The 16,449-nt window shown below is 34.8% G+C and overlaps 1 protein-coding gene across 1 annotated transcript in view; it reads right to left on the minus strand.

The window, feature by feature from the left end:
• The window catches only part of YME1L1 (YME1 like 1 ATPase), a 52,713-nt gene that overhangs the window by 19,091 nt on the left and 17,173 nt on the right, over positions 1-16,449 (minus strand). The window contains exons 4-8 of the mRNA XM_054592297.1: positions 15,625-15,723; positions 9,325-9,434; positions 7,867-8,017; positions 7,453-7,536; positions 5,115-5,197 (exon numbers count right to left, since the gene is read on the minus strand). Of these exons, the coding sequence (XP_054448272.1) occupies positions 5,115-5,197; positions 7,453-7,536; positions 7,867-8,017; positions 9,325-9,434; positions 15,625-15,723 (527 nt within the window). The remainder of the gene's footprint in view (positions 1-5,114; positions 5,198-7,452; positions 7,537-7,866; positions 8,018-9,324; positions 9,435-15,624; positions 15,724-16,449) is intronic.

Here is a 16,449-nt window from a genome sequence, read left to right on the forward strand (position 1 = left end):
CCCAAGAGGCACTCTGTGGAGGAACTTCAGTCACATCACTGTAGAACTCAGTAGCCTTAGAAAGGAAAAAAGAAGCTCCAGGTTGACAAACGGTGGGGAGATAGAAAGAAACTGGCCACCGCTGGCACAATCTACAGTCATGCACAGAACATGAACAAGGGTGTTACACTGGGCTTCTTTTACAAGATGAGGTCTGTGTGTGCTCACTTCCCCATCGACGTAATAACTCAGGAAAACAGTTCTCTTGTTGAGACCAGAAATTTCACAGACAAAATAACATCCACAGGGTTTGGAGGAAAGGAGGTGTTGTGTGTTCACTATCTCAAGCCCGGAAAGAAGAGTTAATTCTTCAGTAAAACCACATCAAACTGGTATCAAATTTGGCTGCTTTGATTCAGCAAGCCACAATAGTTAAAAACAAGGATATCAGAAAACTTTTGAATGGTATCTACTTTTGAAAAAGGAACAGTTCAACAGGCTGATGAACAAGATCTAAGCTGTCCAGCTCTAGAAACAGCAAGATGCTGAAAGTTTCCTCAGATTTATTTGTAGTATTTTAAAGGTGCAACAAAAGCCATGTATATTGATTTGGGGCATGGGAAACTTTCAACAAACAAAAGCTCTGGACAGATGGTTTCACAGGTGAATTTTACTAAACGTTCAAAGAAGAATTAGTACCAATCCTCTTCAAACATTTCTTAAAAACTCATGAGGAGGGAACACTCTCGAGCCATCTTATGGGGCCAGCATTATTCATTCCAAAACCAGATTAAGACACTACAAAGAAAGAAAATTGTAGGCCAATATCCCTAATGAACACAGATGCAAAAATCCTCAACAAAATATTAGCAAACTGAATCCAGCAACACTTAAAAAATAATAATAATAATAATATGCCATGATTAAGTGAGATTTATTCCTGGGGTGCAAGGTTGGTACAATACCTGAAAATCGATTAATGTAATACATCACATAAACAAAATGAAGGATGAAAATCATATGATCATATCAAATGATGCAGAAAAAGCATTTGATAAAAACCAGCACCATTTTATAATAAATAAAAATTCTCGGCAAAGTGGGAATAGAGGGAATGTACCTCAATACGATAAAGGCAATATATGACGTCTGTCCGGAGAAAGTCCAGACTTTGTTACTATTACATGAACAGTTTGCGTGACATCAATGTAACCTGGCAGCCAAAGAGGGTGGACTGGAATGCACATATGTGAACAATAACAACTTCACAGTACTTGTCGCGGTGGACACCGTTGAGTGAGCAAGTGTATTGCGTGGCCACTGCATTCAAGATGACTGATCGAGTAGAGAAACAAATCTGCCTCAAATTTTGTGTTAAGCTTGAACATTCCTCTGCAGAAACTATTCAGATAATTCAGAAGGCCGCAGCCCTACAGGTAACTGGCAATTGGCAGCTTCGTGATGACAATGTACCCAGCTCATGTATCACATCTTGTGCAGATATTTTTAGCAAGACATCAAATCACCCAGGTGCCCCACTACAGCCCAGATTTGGTGCTCTGCCACTTCCGGCTCTTCACAAAACTAAAATCAACTTTGAAAGAGAAGAGATTTCAGACCATCGATAAGATTCAGGAAAATAGGACAGATGATACTATTTTTCTGACCTATTTGGTCCCTAGTTTGGGATCAAAGTAAGGTCCCAAGGTGCCTACTTTGAAGGGGACTGAGGTGTCATTGTCCTATGTACGTTTTTTGTATCTTTTTCAATAAACATCTCTATTTTTCATATTACATGGCTGGAATCCTTCTGGACAAGCCTTGCATAACGAATCCACAGCTACCATCACACTCAATGGTGAAAAACTGAAAATGTTTCCTTAAGATCAGGAACAAGACAGGTATATCCCACTTTCACCACCAGTATTCTAACTAGTACTTCAAGTCCTAGCCACAGTAAACAAAGAAGAAACAAAAGGCAACCAAGTTGGAAAGGAAAAAGTGTAACTGTCAGTATTTGCAAATGACATAATAATGTATATAGAGAACACTAAAGATTCCACCAAAAAAATCCCAGAACTATTACAACTTATAAATGAATTCAGTAAAGTAACTGGAAACAAAACTAATATTCAGAAATTGGCTGCATTTTTAATGCCAAAAATAAACTATCAAAAGGGAAAACTAAGAAACAATCCCATTTATAACTGCATTAAAAAATACCTAGAAATAAATTTAACCAAGGTTGTAAAAGCCCATACTTAGAAAAGTATAAGATACTAAAGAAACTGAAGAAGAGAAAAATAAATGGAAGCATATACCAGGGTCATGGATAGAAAGAATTAAAATCAATAAAATGTCCACACTACCCAAAGCAATCTATAGCTTCAACACAATTCCTACCAAAATACCAATGGCATGTTCACAGAACTGGAACAAATATTGCAAAAATTTTTATAGAACCACAAAAGATCTTGAATACCCACAGCAAACTTAAGAAGAGCAAAGAGTTGGAGGTATCACGCTACCTGATACCAAACTATACTACAAGGCTATAGTAATCAAAACAGTATGGTATTGGCATAAACACAGAGACATAGATCAACAAACAGAATAGAGAGCCCAGAAATAAACACACGCCTATATGGGCAATTAGTATTTGACAAAGGAGGCTAGAACATACAATGGAGTAAAGACAGCCTATTCAATAAATGGTTTTGGGAAGACTGGATGGGGAAAATGGGAAAAATGGGGGGAAAAAATGAAACTTGACCATTCTCACAAACCACATACAAGAATAAACTCAAAATGGATAAAGACTTAAGGTAAGATTTGAAATCATAAAATTCTTAGAAGAAAACATAGGCACTAAAATTTCTGACATTTCTCATAGTAATGTTTTTTCTTACATAGCAACTCAGGCAAGAGAAACAAGAAAGAAGAACAAATGGCACTACATCAAATTAAAGTTTTTGCATAAATAAAACCATCAACAAAACAAAAAGACAACCTACTGAATGGAAGAACATATTTACCAATGATATATATCTGAAAAGCGGTTGATATTCAAAATTTATAAAGAGCTCATATATTTCAACATCCAAAACACAACTATCCAATTTAAAAATGGGCACAGGATCTGAATAGACACTTCTCCAAAGAGGACATATGGATGGCCAACAGATATATGAAAAGATGCTCAACATCACTAATCATCAGAGAAATGCATATTAAATCACAATGATATATCACCTCACACCTGTCAGAATGGTTGTCATCAATAAAACAACAAACAACAAACAATGGAGAGAATGTGGAGAAAATGGAACCCTAGTGCACTGTTGGTGGGAATGCAGACTGGTACAGCCACTATAAAAACAGTATAAAGTTTCCTCAAAAAATTAAAAATGGAACTACCCTGTGACCCAGCAATTCTACTGGGTGTATATCCAAAGAAATCCAAAACATTAATTTGAAAGAACATATACACCCTTATGTTTACTGCTGCATTATTTACAATAGCCAAGATATGGAAGCAACCCGAAATAGATGAGTGGACAAAAAAGTTGGTACACATACAAAATGGAGTGTTTCTTGGCCATAAAAAGGAATGAAATCTTAGAATTTCCAACTGCATGGATGGATCTAGAGGGAATTACGCTAAGTGAAATGAGTCAGACAGAGTAAGACAAATACTACATGGCTTTACTTACATGTGGAATCTAAAGAACAAACACAACTGAAATAAACTCATAGATACAGAGAACAAACTGACAGTTGCCAGAGGGGAAGAAGGTTGGGTGACTGGGTGAGAGAAGAAAAAGGATTAAGAAGTACCAATCGGTAGTTAAAACATTCATGGAGATATACAGTTCAGCATAGGGAATACAGTCAATAATACTGTAATAATTATGTATGATACCAGGTGGGTGTTGGGAATATCAAGGGGAACACTTTGTAAAATACATGATGGTCTAACCACTATACTATATACCTGAAACTAATAAAAATTAATATTGAATGTAGCTGTAAGTTGAAAAATAAAATTTTTAAAAATAATAATATTGTAACTCTTGCTGGAGTGTCTCAGTGGATTGAATGTGGGCCTGCAAACCAAAGAGTCACTGGTTAGATTCCCAGTCACAGCACATGCCTGTGTTGCTGGCCAGGTCCTCAGTGGGAGATGTGTGAGAGGCAACCACACAATGATGTTTATCCCTCTTTTTCTCCCTCCTTTCCCCTCTTTGTAAAAATAAATAAAATCTTTAAAAACTGACAATTATAATTAAAAAATTGTGACCTTTATCCCAGAAATCTCGATCCTCTTTACATCCACTCTATTTTCCACCATAATCCTTCATTACTTAACATACTCTATTATTTCCTTACATACCATATCCTTGTCCAATTCATGTTAGAATTAAAACTCCATGAGGGCAGAAATTTGTTTTAATTCTTTTATCCCAGTACCTAAAACAGGGGCTGGAACTTAGGAGACAGTAGTAAATATCTGTCAAACCAGTAATTTCATTAACTGGCTATGAACTAGCATTCTTTCAGTTTATTTACTCAAGATGCAGACATTTTAAATACTGAAGTTATGAAGATCAATAAAAACCTCCATGGTTTTTTATGGATGTACCACTCTCCCAGCACCACCACATGTTCACCTGGAAGCTTCCCAAACCTTAATTAGTACGATTTTTATGGAGGCTTCATCATATAAATACAATTATTGACTCTATTTCCAGTCCCTTTCTCTTCTACAGAGAATGTGAGGTGGGTCAGAAAGTTCCAAGCTTCTAATGAAGACTTGGTCTTTCTAGTAACCAGTCCCCATCCTAAAACTATCCAGAAGCCAACCAACAGATGCCTAATTAGAACAAAGACACTCCATTTCACCCAGGAAATTCCAAGGGATTTAGAAGCTCTGTGTCAGGAATAGTGGTCAAAGACGAAATAGTTGAACAAAAGATGCTCCCATCACTTAGGAAATCAGAAGTTTTAGGAGCTCTGCACCAGGAAATGGTGGCAAAGACCAATACATATATTTTCTATTAGTCATACCTTTAGAATCAAATATTGACCTTATAAAGTTAATGTTTGAGGAGGTCAAGGGAAACTTTTTAACTTACTCCTTTAACATGCTCAAAGGTGACATTTTTCATCTGGACAGGATCTACTGCAGAATCAAGCCCCGTTGTTGTCCGGAAGCGGACTAAAGGAAAGAAAATGTTTATAAATTGGATAGATTCATAAAATTCCAACCACCTTCTTTTTTCAGATGCAAGAAAGGAAGTCCAGAAAAATTAAATATATAACTTTACATACATTAAATCAGAGTGAGGAACAGAAACTAGGTCTTCTGGATTTCTAGACCACATTCAAGGAATAAATGACTCACATTAAAATGACATCTTTGTATTTTCCAATTAACACTAAGAATTATATTCTTCTCCTTTAATAACTAATGACATAAATATTAAACCAATCGTTCTCAGACTCCAGTGTGCTTATAAATCACTTGAGAGATGTGCCAATGCAGGTTTCCAGGCCACAGCCCTGTCCTTCTATAGATTTAGGAAAAGGACACTGTAGAGTTTGCATTTTTAACAATCACCTTTAGCTATCCTGACACAACTGGTCAGACAGCTACTCTCTGAAATATTTTCCCTTATCCTAGCATACAAAACTGACACTGGCATTTAAAAAAAAAAAGGGGGGGGGGGTGGCTGAGGCACAACACTTTCACTTTTCAAATAGCTTTCTTCCTCTGACAACTGTTATTATTTGCCCTTAGATGATTTATGAATAATGACATCATTAAGTATGAGAAAGACAGTGAAAGTTTGGTAGAATAGTAAAATATCTGAGATCAACTACGGGGAATAAACAAATCAACTATAGGGAACAAAGAGCTTTCTTAAATCTCTCCCCCTTGAGTGAACTTCTACACTAGAGCTATAAATTAATAAGCTGACCAATTTCTAATTCCCTCAGAATAAGTCAAATGTACGGTCTTTAAGGATAAATTGATATATAAAAGTAAAAAATGAGTACGCAAAAATGAGTAGGTTAACAAGAAACACTCAACATAGCAAAACACACAAGTCATGTCCTGGCCGGGCAGCACAGTAGGTTGGAGCATCATCCCATACACTAAAAGGTTGCAGGTTCAATTCCCGGTCAGGGCACATAACTAGACTGTGGGTTCAATCCCTGGTCGGGGTGCATACAGGAAGCAAGTGATCGATGTTTCTCACATCAGTGTTTCTCTTTCTCCCCGTTCCTCCCTCTCTAAAAGCAATAAACATATCCTCAGTGAGGATTAAATATAAAAAGAACATACAAGCTGGGAGAGCAGATTTACGACAGTAATTCTAGAATAGACCCTAATTGGTTTAGCCTACTAAATTACTTTAAGGCTCAAGATAGATGGACTTAATAAATAATCCATATAAATTTGCAGCAGGAGAAGTCATACTGTAATATGTTTTGCTTAATATAAGACACCAATCAAAAAACAAAAGAAAAATCAGAGTTCATGCTATCCCCTCTACCAACCAACCAATATTACTCTATCATCCCTATATTGGTTCTTTTTAGAAAACAGAAAGAAACAAGAGGCGGTAAATCTAGATATAAAAGCTATTCCTGTATGTTAAAACCTCATCTCAGGTTTCATGTCACAAAAAATTTTTTACCTATCTCAGGCTACATATAAGTTCTGGGGTGAAGTCCTGAATCAAGTCAACCGATGTTCTTAATGTACCTTATTTTGAGAGTTATTTTCTCTCAAAATAATCACAAAGAGAGTAGAGAACACAGGGTAAAAATTAAATGGTAGTTGAAAAAGCAATTAGAACCACTTAAACCTCACATTATTACTTCATTTTAGACTGGCAAACTGAAAAACTATGGGACACATTTAATTCATATACATTAGTTTTTAAATAAAGTTAATGCATTGTCTTTAAAAAAGACAACTATCTCACTCTGTACTGTTATTATAAAATTCTGCTAAATGTTTTTTTAATTTAACAATCAGACAGGTATTATTTTCTAAAATCTAGAAAACCAACCACTACTAGAAGTTAAAATAACATTTTCACTCTAACAAATCCTTGGAACTTTCACAAAAACATTATTTTTCTCAAAATCGATTAAACTTGAATTTGTATAGTGCCTGAAGAAACTTTTCTTGTAATCCACAAAACAATGTAAATATAACAAGTCCTCTGACATGGCAGATGGTACACAATTCTAACAGATTAAAACTTTTCTATTTCAGTGCAAAAAAAATAATCTCAAAGTGACCCAATCTGAGAAGTATTGGTTTAGGAATAAAAGGCCTAGATCCTAGAACTATAAGCATTAATGTTTTTTCTCTAAGTCTTAACTAGACCATGAAAAAGAAGTAAGAATGTAAGAGATTTTTAAAAAATAAAGTCAGATAATTAAAAGAGCCTTTACCAGATAAAAATGGGTTTTTTAAGAGTCCATAAATGCCAAATAGTAGCAGAACAAAGAGAATCAGACGAGTTCGTCTTAGAGAATCTGGAGAAAAAAAGAAAAAGCTTTAAATCAAATGAAATCAATGAGAAATGACAGCTCAATAAAATGCAAACATTAGGTTATTGATGGTAATCATATTTCATCATATGCAATTTTGGAACCTGGTGTTCTTTTGCACAATTGCCATGATATCCTTTCAGCACCCTGCCAGTATATATTTACATTTCTACACAGGTTCAGTTATAAATATAATAGAATATAACCAATAGAAAGTTGGATAATAAGTAGAAAAGTTATGCATAATCACTTGACGATAGGACTATGACTCCCTTTCAGATATTCCCTGCAAACATGAATGTCAAATTAGCTTACCATTGGTTTTTTGTGTTAGTGCTTGAGCTTTCAGAAAACCCTCTGCAAAGCCAGTTTTAAATGCATCTTGGTGAGCTTCAGGTATGTTTTTGGTTTTCATGAGTTTGTCCAAAGTCTCAACATCTGATCCCCTGTCTCGCAGAAGAAATCCCTGAATACACAAACACAACAGTACTGACTGACTACATAGGTAGTAACACTCCCCAGAAATATTCTGACCATTCATACACACAAAATTTATTGACATGCTAGAATTTTCAATTTTATTGTCAATGTGACAAATTTTATTAGAACTCAACAATGAATTACTTAATCAATGGATAGAAAACCAACAATGGATCCAGTAACTGTATCAATCAATTAATATAAAGAAACTCTGTATGAACACTATAATGAAAACAGGTCGACTTAGGGTTCTAAGGGCTTGATGTTCACACTCCTTTAACTGTACTACAGGAAAACTGTTAGTATATTAAATGTTTACTGAGCACATCTCATGTACTTGGTGCTGTGTAAATTCTGAAGATGTAAAGGTGTATGTTTTCTGTCTACTGAGGAGAGATACATAAAGTTTTGATGTTCTGTTAGAAGTACTAGCTAGGTATGATGGTAAAATAAATGCTACCTAAGGAAGTCAAGGAAGGCCTTACAGAAATGGGACACCTTAGCCATAGGGAACAATCAGCATGGACACTGACAAAAGCCTGAAACAACAGCCTGTAGTGCTGAAGAACTGCACACAATCTCATGTGACAGACAGGACTTTAAGATGCCAAGAGAGAAAGGGAGAGGTACAGGCGGGGCTACACAATGAGAGATAACAGAAAAATGGTAGGCATATTTCACAGAAGATAACATGCTCTGTGTACCATGGCAGGTGACAATAAAGCAGAGGAATACAATTATTACATGTAATACATTTTAGACAGACAGGTGGGTGGCAATCTGGGGGCTAAACTGAAGTTAGTAAAACTAAAGGCATGGAGACTACATGAGTATCTACAATCATTTTTTTGCTTGGACTACTCTAATAGTCTGTCTATGCAATAGAACTGGGTGGGAATGAAAAGATATTTAAGAAACATTTAAGAGGCTGGATCAATAGAATTTTAGTGATCAAGAGGACTTAGTGATTAATGGATGTGGGAGTTAAGAGAAGATGGGCAAATCAAAGTTGATCAGCAGGCTTATAGTTTGAGATGATGCCACTCCTAAGCAGGTATAATTTGGTAGAGAGAAAAAAGAGGGAGTTTTCTAATAGGCCAATGGAGGGACAAGTTTCATACCCAGAAGAGTGGCAGTTATGATTACATGGATTATTGATCCTTTCTCATAAAAAAAAAAAAAAAAAAAAGGCGGGGGGGGGGGGCGATCGGCCCACAAAAGAAATCAGATCTTGAAGGTTCTCGTTTTAGTAACTGAGGTTGTTGCTCTTTCAAACAAAAAAGGTCTAATTACCTTCACAAATGATGGTGCTATATACTGTGTTTCTGCTAATCTTTCAGAGGTGGACTGTAGACGTCGTGTCCTTGATTTTAACGTTTTAAATCCCCGAGACTGTATGAAAACTGAATGAAACAATATCACAATTACTTCTCATTATAAATTTTTTCAAGAAAATAATGCCTAAGTTACAAAACTGCTGACACTGTATCTGTACATCATAGGTTTTCATCTTGTTTTTTTACACAGTTCTTTCCCTAACACTTCAACACACTTGTCATTAAAATTGATTTAATCTACATAATTAAGTTTATTTTTTGTAATTTTTTGATAATTAAAAAATTTTTTCTTAAAACCCATTGATGAGTATCTAATTTTAAAACTCAAGTGTTTCCAAATTCCTCAATCCCCACTCCTATTTCCTATAAGTAATCTGTGTAAGTTAGTAATTCCATGGCTATCCTTCTATGTCAATACATCCTCTTTCTATAAAAATAGTTTACAACTCTCTGCAATTGTTTTCGTTCACTTACTATATCATGGACATTTTCCAAAATAGGTCTGACAGTACATTCAGCTAATTAGCCGTTTATAGTTTTCCAATTTTTATCTGAGCATAGCAATTTATTCAAAACATTTCCCTACTCCAGACATTAGTTGTTTCTTATTTCTTTTTTTTTTTAAGTTTATTTATTTATTTTTAGAGAGAGGGGAAGGGAGGAAGAAAGAGAGGGAGAGAAACATCAATGTGTGGTTGCCTCTCGCACGCCCCCCACTGGGGACCTGGCCCACAACCCAGGCAATTCCCAATCTCTGACTGGCAATTGAACCAGCAACCCTTTGGTTCACAGGCAGTACTCAATCCGCTGAGCCACACCAGGCAGGGCTGTTTACTACTTCTTATTGCTAAAAATAATACTGTAGTAAAATTCTTGTATACATTATCTTTCAATATATATATAGAATAAATTCCTAAAAGTGAAGCTATAAGTTTTACATGATTTAACACTAAGAAATTCCCCTTTATAAGGCTATTATAAATTTATACACCCACAAATGAATATGATTATCCTTTCCTCCACAGCCTTTGCAACAACGGATAATATACATCTTGTTAATTTGTACAAATCTGATGGGCAAAAAGTAATACCTTGTTTTAATTTGCATTTCGGATTATAATTGAGAGTTTTGAAGAAAAATTTTATTTCTATTGACTATTTTTATTTCTTTAGTGAACTGACTACTCACACATTTGCACATATTTTCATTTCTAGAATATGGATGCCATGTATACTAACCTTTAGTTATGTATATTTTAAACATTCAATTTAATGTCTTTGTCTTTTAATTAAATGATAGAATAATTTATAAAATTGATGTAGCTCTATCTTTTAATCTGTAGTTTTCTGCACTGTGTTTTTGATTAGACTGTCTCATCCCCAAACTACGATTTTAAAGGCAGTCTACTGACTTCATATAATACTTTGAATTTTTTTGTTTTCAGACCTTTACCTATTTGGAACTTTGTCTTATGAAAAGTAAGAAAAGATAAATAACGATTCTTTTTTTATATATATACCCAAGTTTAAAATCAACTTCTTGATTTTCATAACAAGTCTTTAGGATTTTACTGGAATTGTACTGAATTGATAAATTTGGGTGTAAATTGATACTGTTATATCACTAAGTTCTTCCAAAAAGGATCATGGTATTTTTCTTTTTATTTTGCTCAGCTCTTCTTTTATTTCCTTCTGTGGACTTTTCTATGCATATATGTATGTGTATATACATTATGTTGTGAGATTATATATTTAATGGGTTTTGAAGAAACTGTACATAAAAACTATTTCTGGAATAAAAGAAAGCTACTGATTTTTATGCATCTATTTTATATGGTACCAATGTAATGAACTCTTACTATTTAAGTAGCCTTTCAGTTGATTTTCTTGAATTTCATGATAAACAATCATATCACTGCTAATTATAATCCTTCCTCGACTCCCTTCTTTTTGTTTTTAATCACACTACTCAGAACCTCTTGATTAATACTGCACTACAGATCTTCTTCCTAATAGATATCCTTAAGAAGCTAAAAATTTTAAAGTATATTTTATTGATTATGCTATTACAGTTGTCCCATGTTTTTTCCTCTTTGCCCCCCTCCAGCCAGTACCCGCTTCCCTCCAGCAATCCCCGCCAAGTTCATGTCCCTGGGTCGTGCATATAGTTCTTTCGTTTCTCCATTTCCCATACTATTTTAACAGGTACCTGTCTATTTTGTCCCTACCAATTATGCTTCTTAATTGCTGCACCTTTCCCAGCATTCTCTCCCTTCCCCTTCCCAGCTGATAACTCTCCAGATGATCTCCCTATTTATGATTCGGTTCCTCTTCCACTTGTTTGCTTTTTTTTTTATTCAGTTGTTGGTAGTTATGAGTTTGTTGTCATTTTAATATATGTTGTTTTGATCTTTTTCTTAGATAAGTCCCTTTAAAATTTCATATAATAAGGGCTTGGGGATGATGAACTCCTTTAACTTTACCGTGTCTGGGAAGCATTTTATCTGCCCTTCCATTCTAAATGATAGCTTTGTTAGGTAAGATAATCTTGGTTGCAGGTCCTTGCTTTTCATTGCTATGAATACTTCTTGCCAGTCCCTTCTTGCCTGCAAAGTTTCTGTTGAGAAATCAGCTGATCATCCTGTGGGAACTCCTTTGTAGGTAACTCTCTGCTTTTCTCTTGCTGCTTTTAAGATTCTCTCTTTAACTGCTGGCATTTTAGTTATGACGTGTCTTGCTGTGGTCCTCTTTGGGTCCAACTTGTTTGGGACTCTCTGTGCTTCCTGTACTTGTATGTCTATTTCCTTTGCCAAAATAGGAAAGTTTTCTTTAATTATTTTTTCAATTAAAATTTCAATTTCTTGCTCTTTCTTTTCTCTGTCTGGCATCCCTACGATTCAGATATTGGCACTTCTGGAGATGTCCCAGAGTCTTCTTGTTCTCTCTGAGTTTTTTTAAATTCTTGCTTCTTCATTCTGTACTGGCTGACTGTTTATTTCTTCCTTATGTTCCAAATCATTGATTTGAACCCCTGCTTCCTTCCCTTCCCTATTGGTTCCCTGTGGATTTTTCTTCATTTCATTTAGTGTAGCCTTCACTTCTTCCCTTATGGATTTGCCAGACTCAATGAGTTCTCTAAGCACCCTGATAACCAGTATTTTGAATTCTACACCTGATAGGTTGGCTATCTCTTTGTCGTTTAGTTCTTTTTCTGGAGTTTTGATCCATTCTTTCATTTGGGCCGTATTTCTTTGTCTCCTCTATTTGGCAGCCTCCCTGTGTTTCTGTGTATTAGGCAGAGCTACTTTAATTCCCTGTCCTGGCGCACCCATCTGAATGAGTAGTTCTTCTTTAAATCCTTAGTTGTAGGACTTCCATACAGTTTGATTTTCTGATAGTTCTGGTTGTTTTTTGTTTTGAGGTTAGTTGTGTTCCTCCTAATGGTGTGCAAGGAGGCAAAGAATGCCTACCTATGCCTCCATCTTAGCCAGCAGAAATTAAAATTTTTATTCTAGCTTACTAAGAATTTTTAGGAAGCACAGCAATTAAAATACATCATACACCTTTTAATCATACACTAAAATAGCACTGCTTTTCTTCTCCAATAAATTAACATAATAACATACTTCTTTTTTGTACTCCTTAATTGTTAGTTCTTAGCACATTCTAAACTTGTTTTCCACAATTTATTTAGGATTTCTGTATCTATATATTAAGCAAAATCGACGCTTTGTATCTTTTTTAATATTTTAGTATCAGTCATTTCATGAAATAAACTGAGAAGCCTATTTTATCTTTTCCTTACTAAAAAAGTTTTTCCTAATCCTAAAAAACAAAATGTGGCCATAAAACCATCTGCACGTAGTGCCTTTGGGGCAAAAGAATTATACTGTAAAACTATTACTTTTCAACCTGGATAATGTGTTTCAGTGGATTGAGTACCAGCCTGTGAACCAAAAGGTCACCAGCTCAATTCCCAGTCAGGGCGCATACCTGGGTTGCAGGCCAGGTCCCCAGTTCGGGGCGTGTGAGAGGCAAATGAGAGATGACTCTCCCATGCATCAATGTTTCTCTCCTTCTCTTTCTCCCTCCCTTCATCTAAGTAAATATTTAAAATCTTTAAAAAAGAAACACCTATTACTGTTCAGATTTTATGCTTATAGTTTTATCTTTTATTTGGTCTACTATGCTAATTTATAACTTGGATAATTACCTGTTTCAACACACTTACAACATAAAATTATAGACAGCATCTTGTAATTTTTTAATGTTTAATTACATGATTCTCAGGTACACTTCATAATTTGACTTCTGTATATACTATAAAGTGGTCACCCCTCAAAATCTAGTTACTGTCCATCACCATACAATTGACCCCCTTCATCCCTTTTTGCTCACCTCCCAAACCCCTTCCTCTCTTGTAACCATTAATCTTTTCTCTGGATCTATGAGTTTTTGCATTGTTTGCTTGTTGATTTGTTTTTGAAGATTCCTTATATGAGTGAAATTATACTGTATTGTCTTTCTCTTTCTGAACAGTCTTATAATATTTTAATATTCATTATCTGTGGCAGGCTCCACTTTTCACTTCTACTACTGTCTGTATTTCCTTATTGTTTCTTAACCAGTTTTGTTTGTTCTGTTTTCTTTTTTTCAAAGTAAACTTGTTCTTGGTTTAATTAAGTAATATGTCCCTGCTGTCATTTTCATTTAATGTCTGTTTTATCCATATTAATTTGTCACATTTAAAAAAATTCTCTAAATTAATGTTAATCAATTTATGTCCCATTTTCCCCATTTCCTAATAAATTACACAGTGCTCTCAGCATCTGTGTGTCAACCCAAACATTTTGGTATGCAAATTTGCATTATGGTTCATTACTAACTGTTTGTAATTTCAGTTCTGAGATTTCCCTTCAGTTACAAGACACTCAGAAAAATAACTATTTTTTAGCTATCCTTCCTGTTACTTGATTTCAGTTTAATTTTATGATTAGAAAACCTGACCTCTGAGCTATAAACATTCTGAAAATGAAGATACACTTCATACCCAAATACATGGTCAGTTTTTATGTCTCCATCCTTATCCTTACAGTGTACAGATGATGTGTTGTAGAACTGTACACCTGAAACCTGTAAATTTTGTTAACCAGTATCACCCCAATATATTCAATAAAAAGGAAAAAATAAAAAATAAAAGTATGTTGTCCTTAAGTATACTTCTATCTTCTACATTAACAATTTCTTCAAAGGATTACTGTTCACTTGCTCAATTTCATGCCTCTCTTTCATGCTACAAGTTTTCCTCAAATATATGGAGAGTCTTGCTAATCCACTGATAGGTTTCTTCAAAACTAGCATGGTGGTCAATGTATTTAGAATACAAAACATAGTGTTAACGGTGACTGAGCAGGATACCTTCAGTGTATGATTTGAGTCCAAAAGTAATCTTGAGAACTACGGTCTTGTTTCTCTCTCTGGCATCAATGCTTAAACCAGGAGGATTCAGACACAGACTCCTCTCAACTCACATACACCCACCCCTGTATTACAAAGGTGTTTTTTGCCAATTGCAGCCTAAAATTTGAAAGCTGTATCTGCTCTGCAACTGGCCCACTTGTGGCAATCTTTCAACTGTTTACTATATCAATTATCCCAGAGCCCACCATTACTGATTTGAACTTTGGAGTTTTTCCAAAGTTCTACTGGAAATAGTACACACCTCTGGTCAATCTAAGTTCTATAAAGGTAAGTAGCATCTGTCTTTTTTATTTATCACTGTCACCTAAAACCCATCACTAGTACCTGATGTATTACCATATAATCAAAATAAATATGAATCAATACATACTCGATTTTGCTATCAATTTGATGTCATCTACTTAATACCTCATGTAAAATCCTAAAATTTCTGATCCATTGATGAAATCCCTCTCTTGCCCTGATTTCTTTCTCATTTTTCTTTATTTTAATCTTAAAATGGGATTTTGAAGATGAGGGGAAGTATATAAACGTGCTTATTTAATTATTTTGAAGCAGGTGTAGAGAAGTACCCTAAAAAATATGATTTACTTGGCACTTATCACTCATTCAAAATGTAGCTCACCGAAACTAATCAATAACAAATACTCCAAAGTTTTATTGTAAGCTACAAATGAATGTTTCAAATCATTAGCATCATTAAGAAAAACAGATCACAATATATATTAAATACACCTATTTTTTTCCAAAATAAATAAAAGTTGTTGCTTCATACCTGGCCAGTACTGAAGATCTGAACAAATGCTTTTAAGAGTTCTTGAATGTTGTCTGTACAAGCAAGAGGAACGCAAGGTACTAAATACATCTATGTAACCTGGAGGGAAATTGAAAATAATAAGTGTTCTCACTGCCAAACCATAAAAAAATTCAAATAAAATATAATTTCACCAAGTATTACAAAAACCAAAATATGAGTTTTGCCTTTTATTTGTAAATAAGACATATATGTTAGTTACTTTTAGTTAAGAGCGTAAAAAGATAAAGAATCATTATTTCCTAAAGACAATTTAAAAACCTCTTAGGAACAATGTGGTAAGACCAGAGGTACTCTTCCCTTGCTCTCTTAAAGCTTCCATAGTTATTTGAAACAAAGAAAGTTCCTTCCATAGCTATAAACCATGAATACTTCAATGTTCCTTCCTAACTCTTATTCTTGACTAATGGGCCCCATCCAATTTTACATCCATGATCAGAAAAGGTACGCAGAAACAACAAAAACAATGGTTCACATCTATCCCTACATCCCAGTTAGGATTCAGGAATTCTTCTAGAACACTTAAAGTGAAGTCAGAAACCCCTTCCTAATACCTCTCCCTGCTTAAGCCTAGGAGATGGCTGGCAGCAAGAGAAACAACCTTATAAGGAAATGTAAATATGAAGATTAGAAGAGCAATAATAATGATAATAAATAATAATAACAACATGGTAACAATAAAAATTTTATTCTACTGAACACTTACTATGGGCCCCAAGTACTTTAAATTGTTTCATCTGGTCCTCTAAAGTGAGACAGTTATTCCTCATACTGATATGGAAAAAC

The sequence above is a fragment of the Pteronotus mesoamericanus genome, unplaced genomic scaffold, assembly GCF_021234165.1.
Source record: "Pteronotus mesoamericanus isolate MK-2021 breed Mesoamerican mustached bat unplaced genomic scaffold, CSHL_Meso_final contig_130, whole genome shotgun sequence".
NCBI lineage: Eukaryota > Metazoa > Chordata > Mammalia > Chiroptera > Mormoopidae > Pteronotus > Pteronotus mesoamericanus.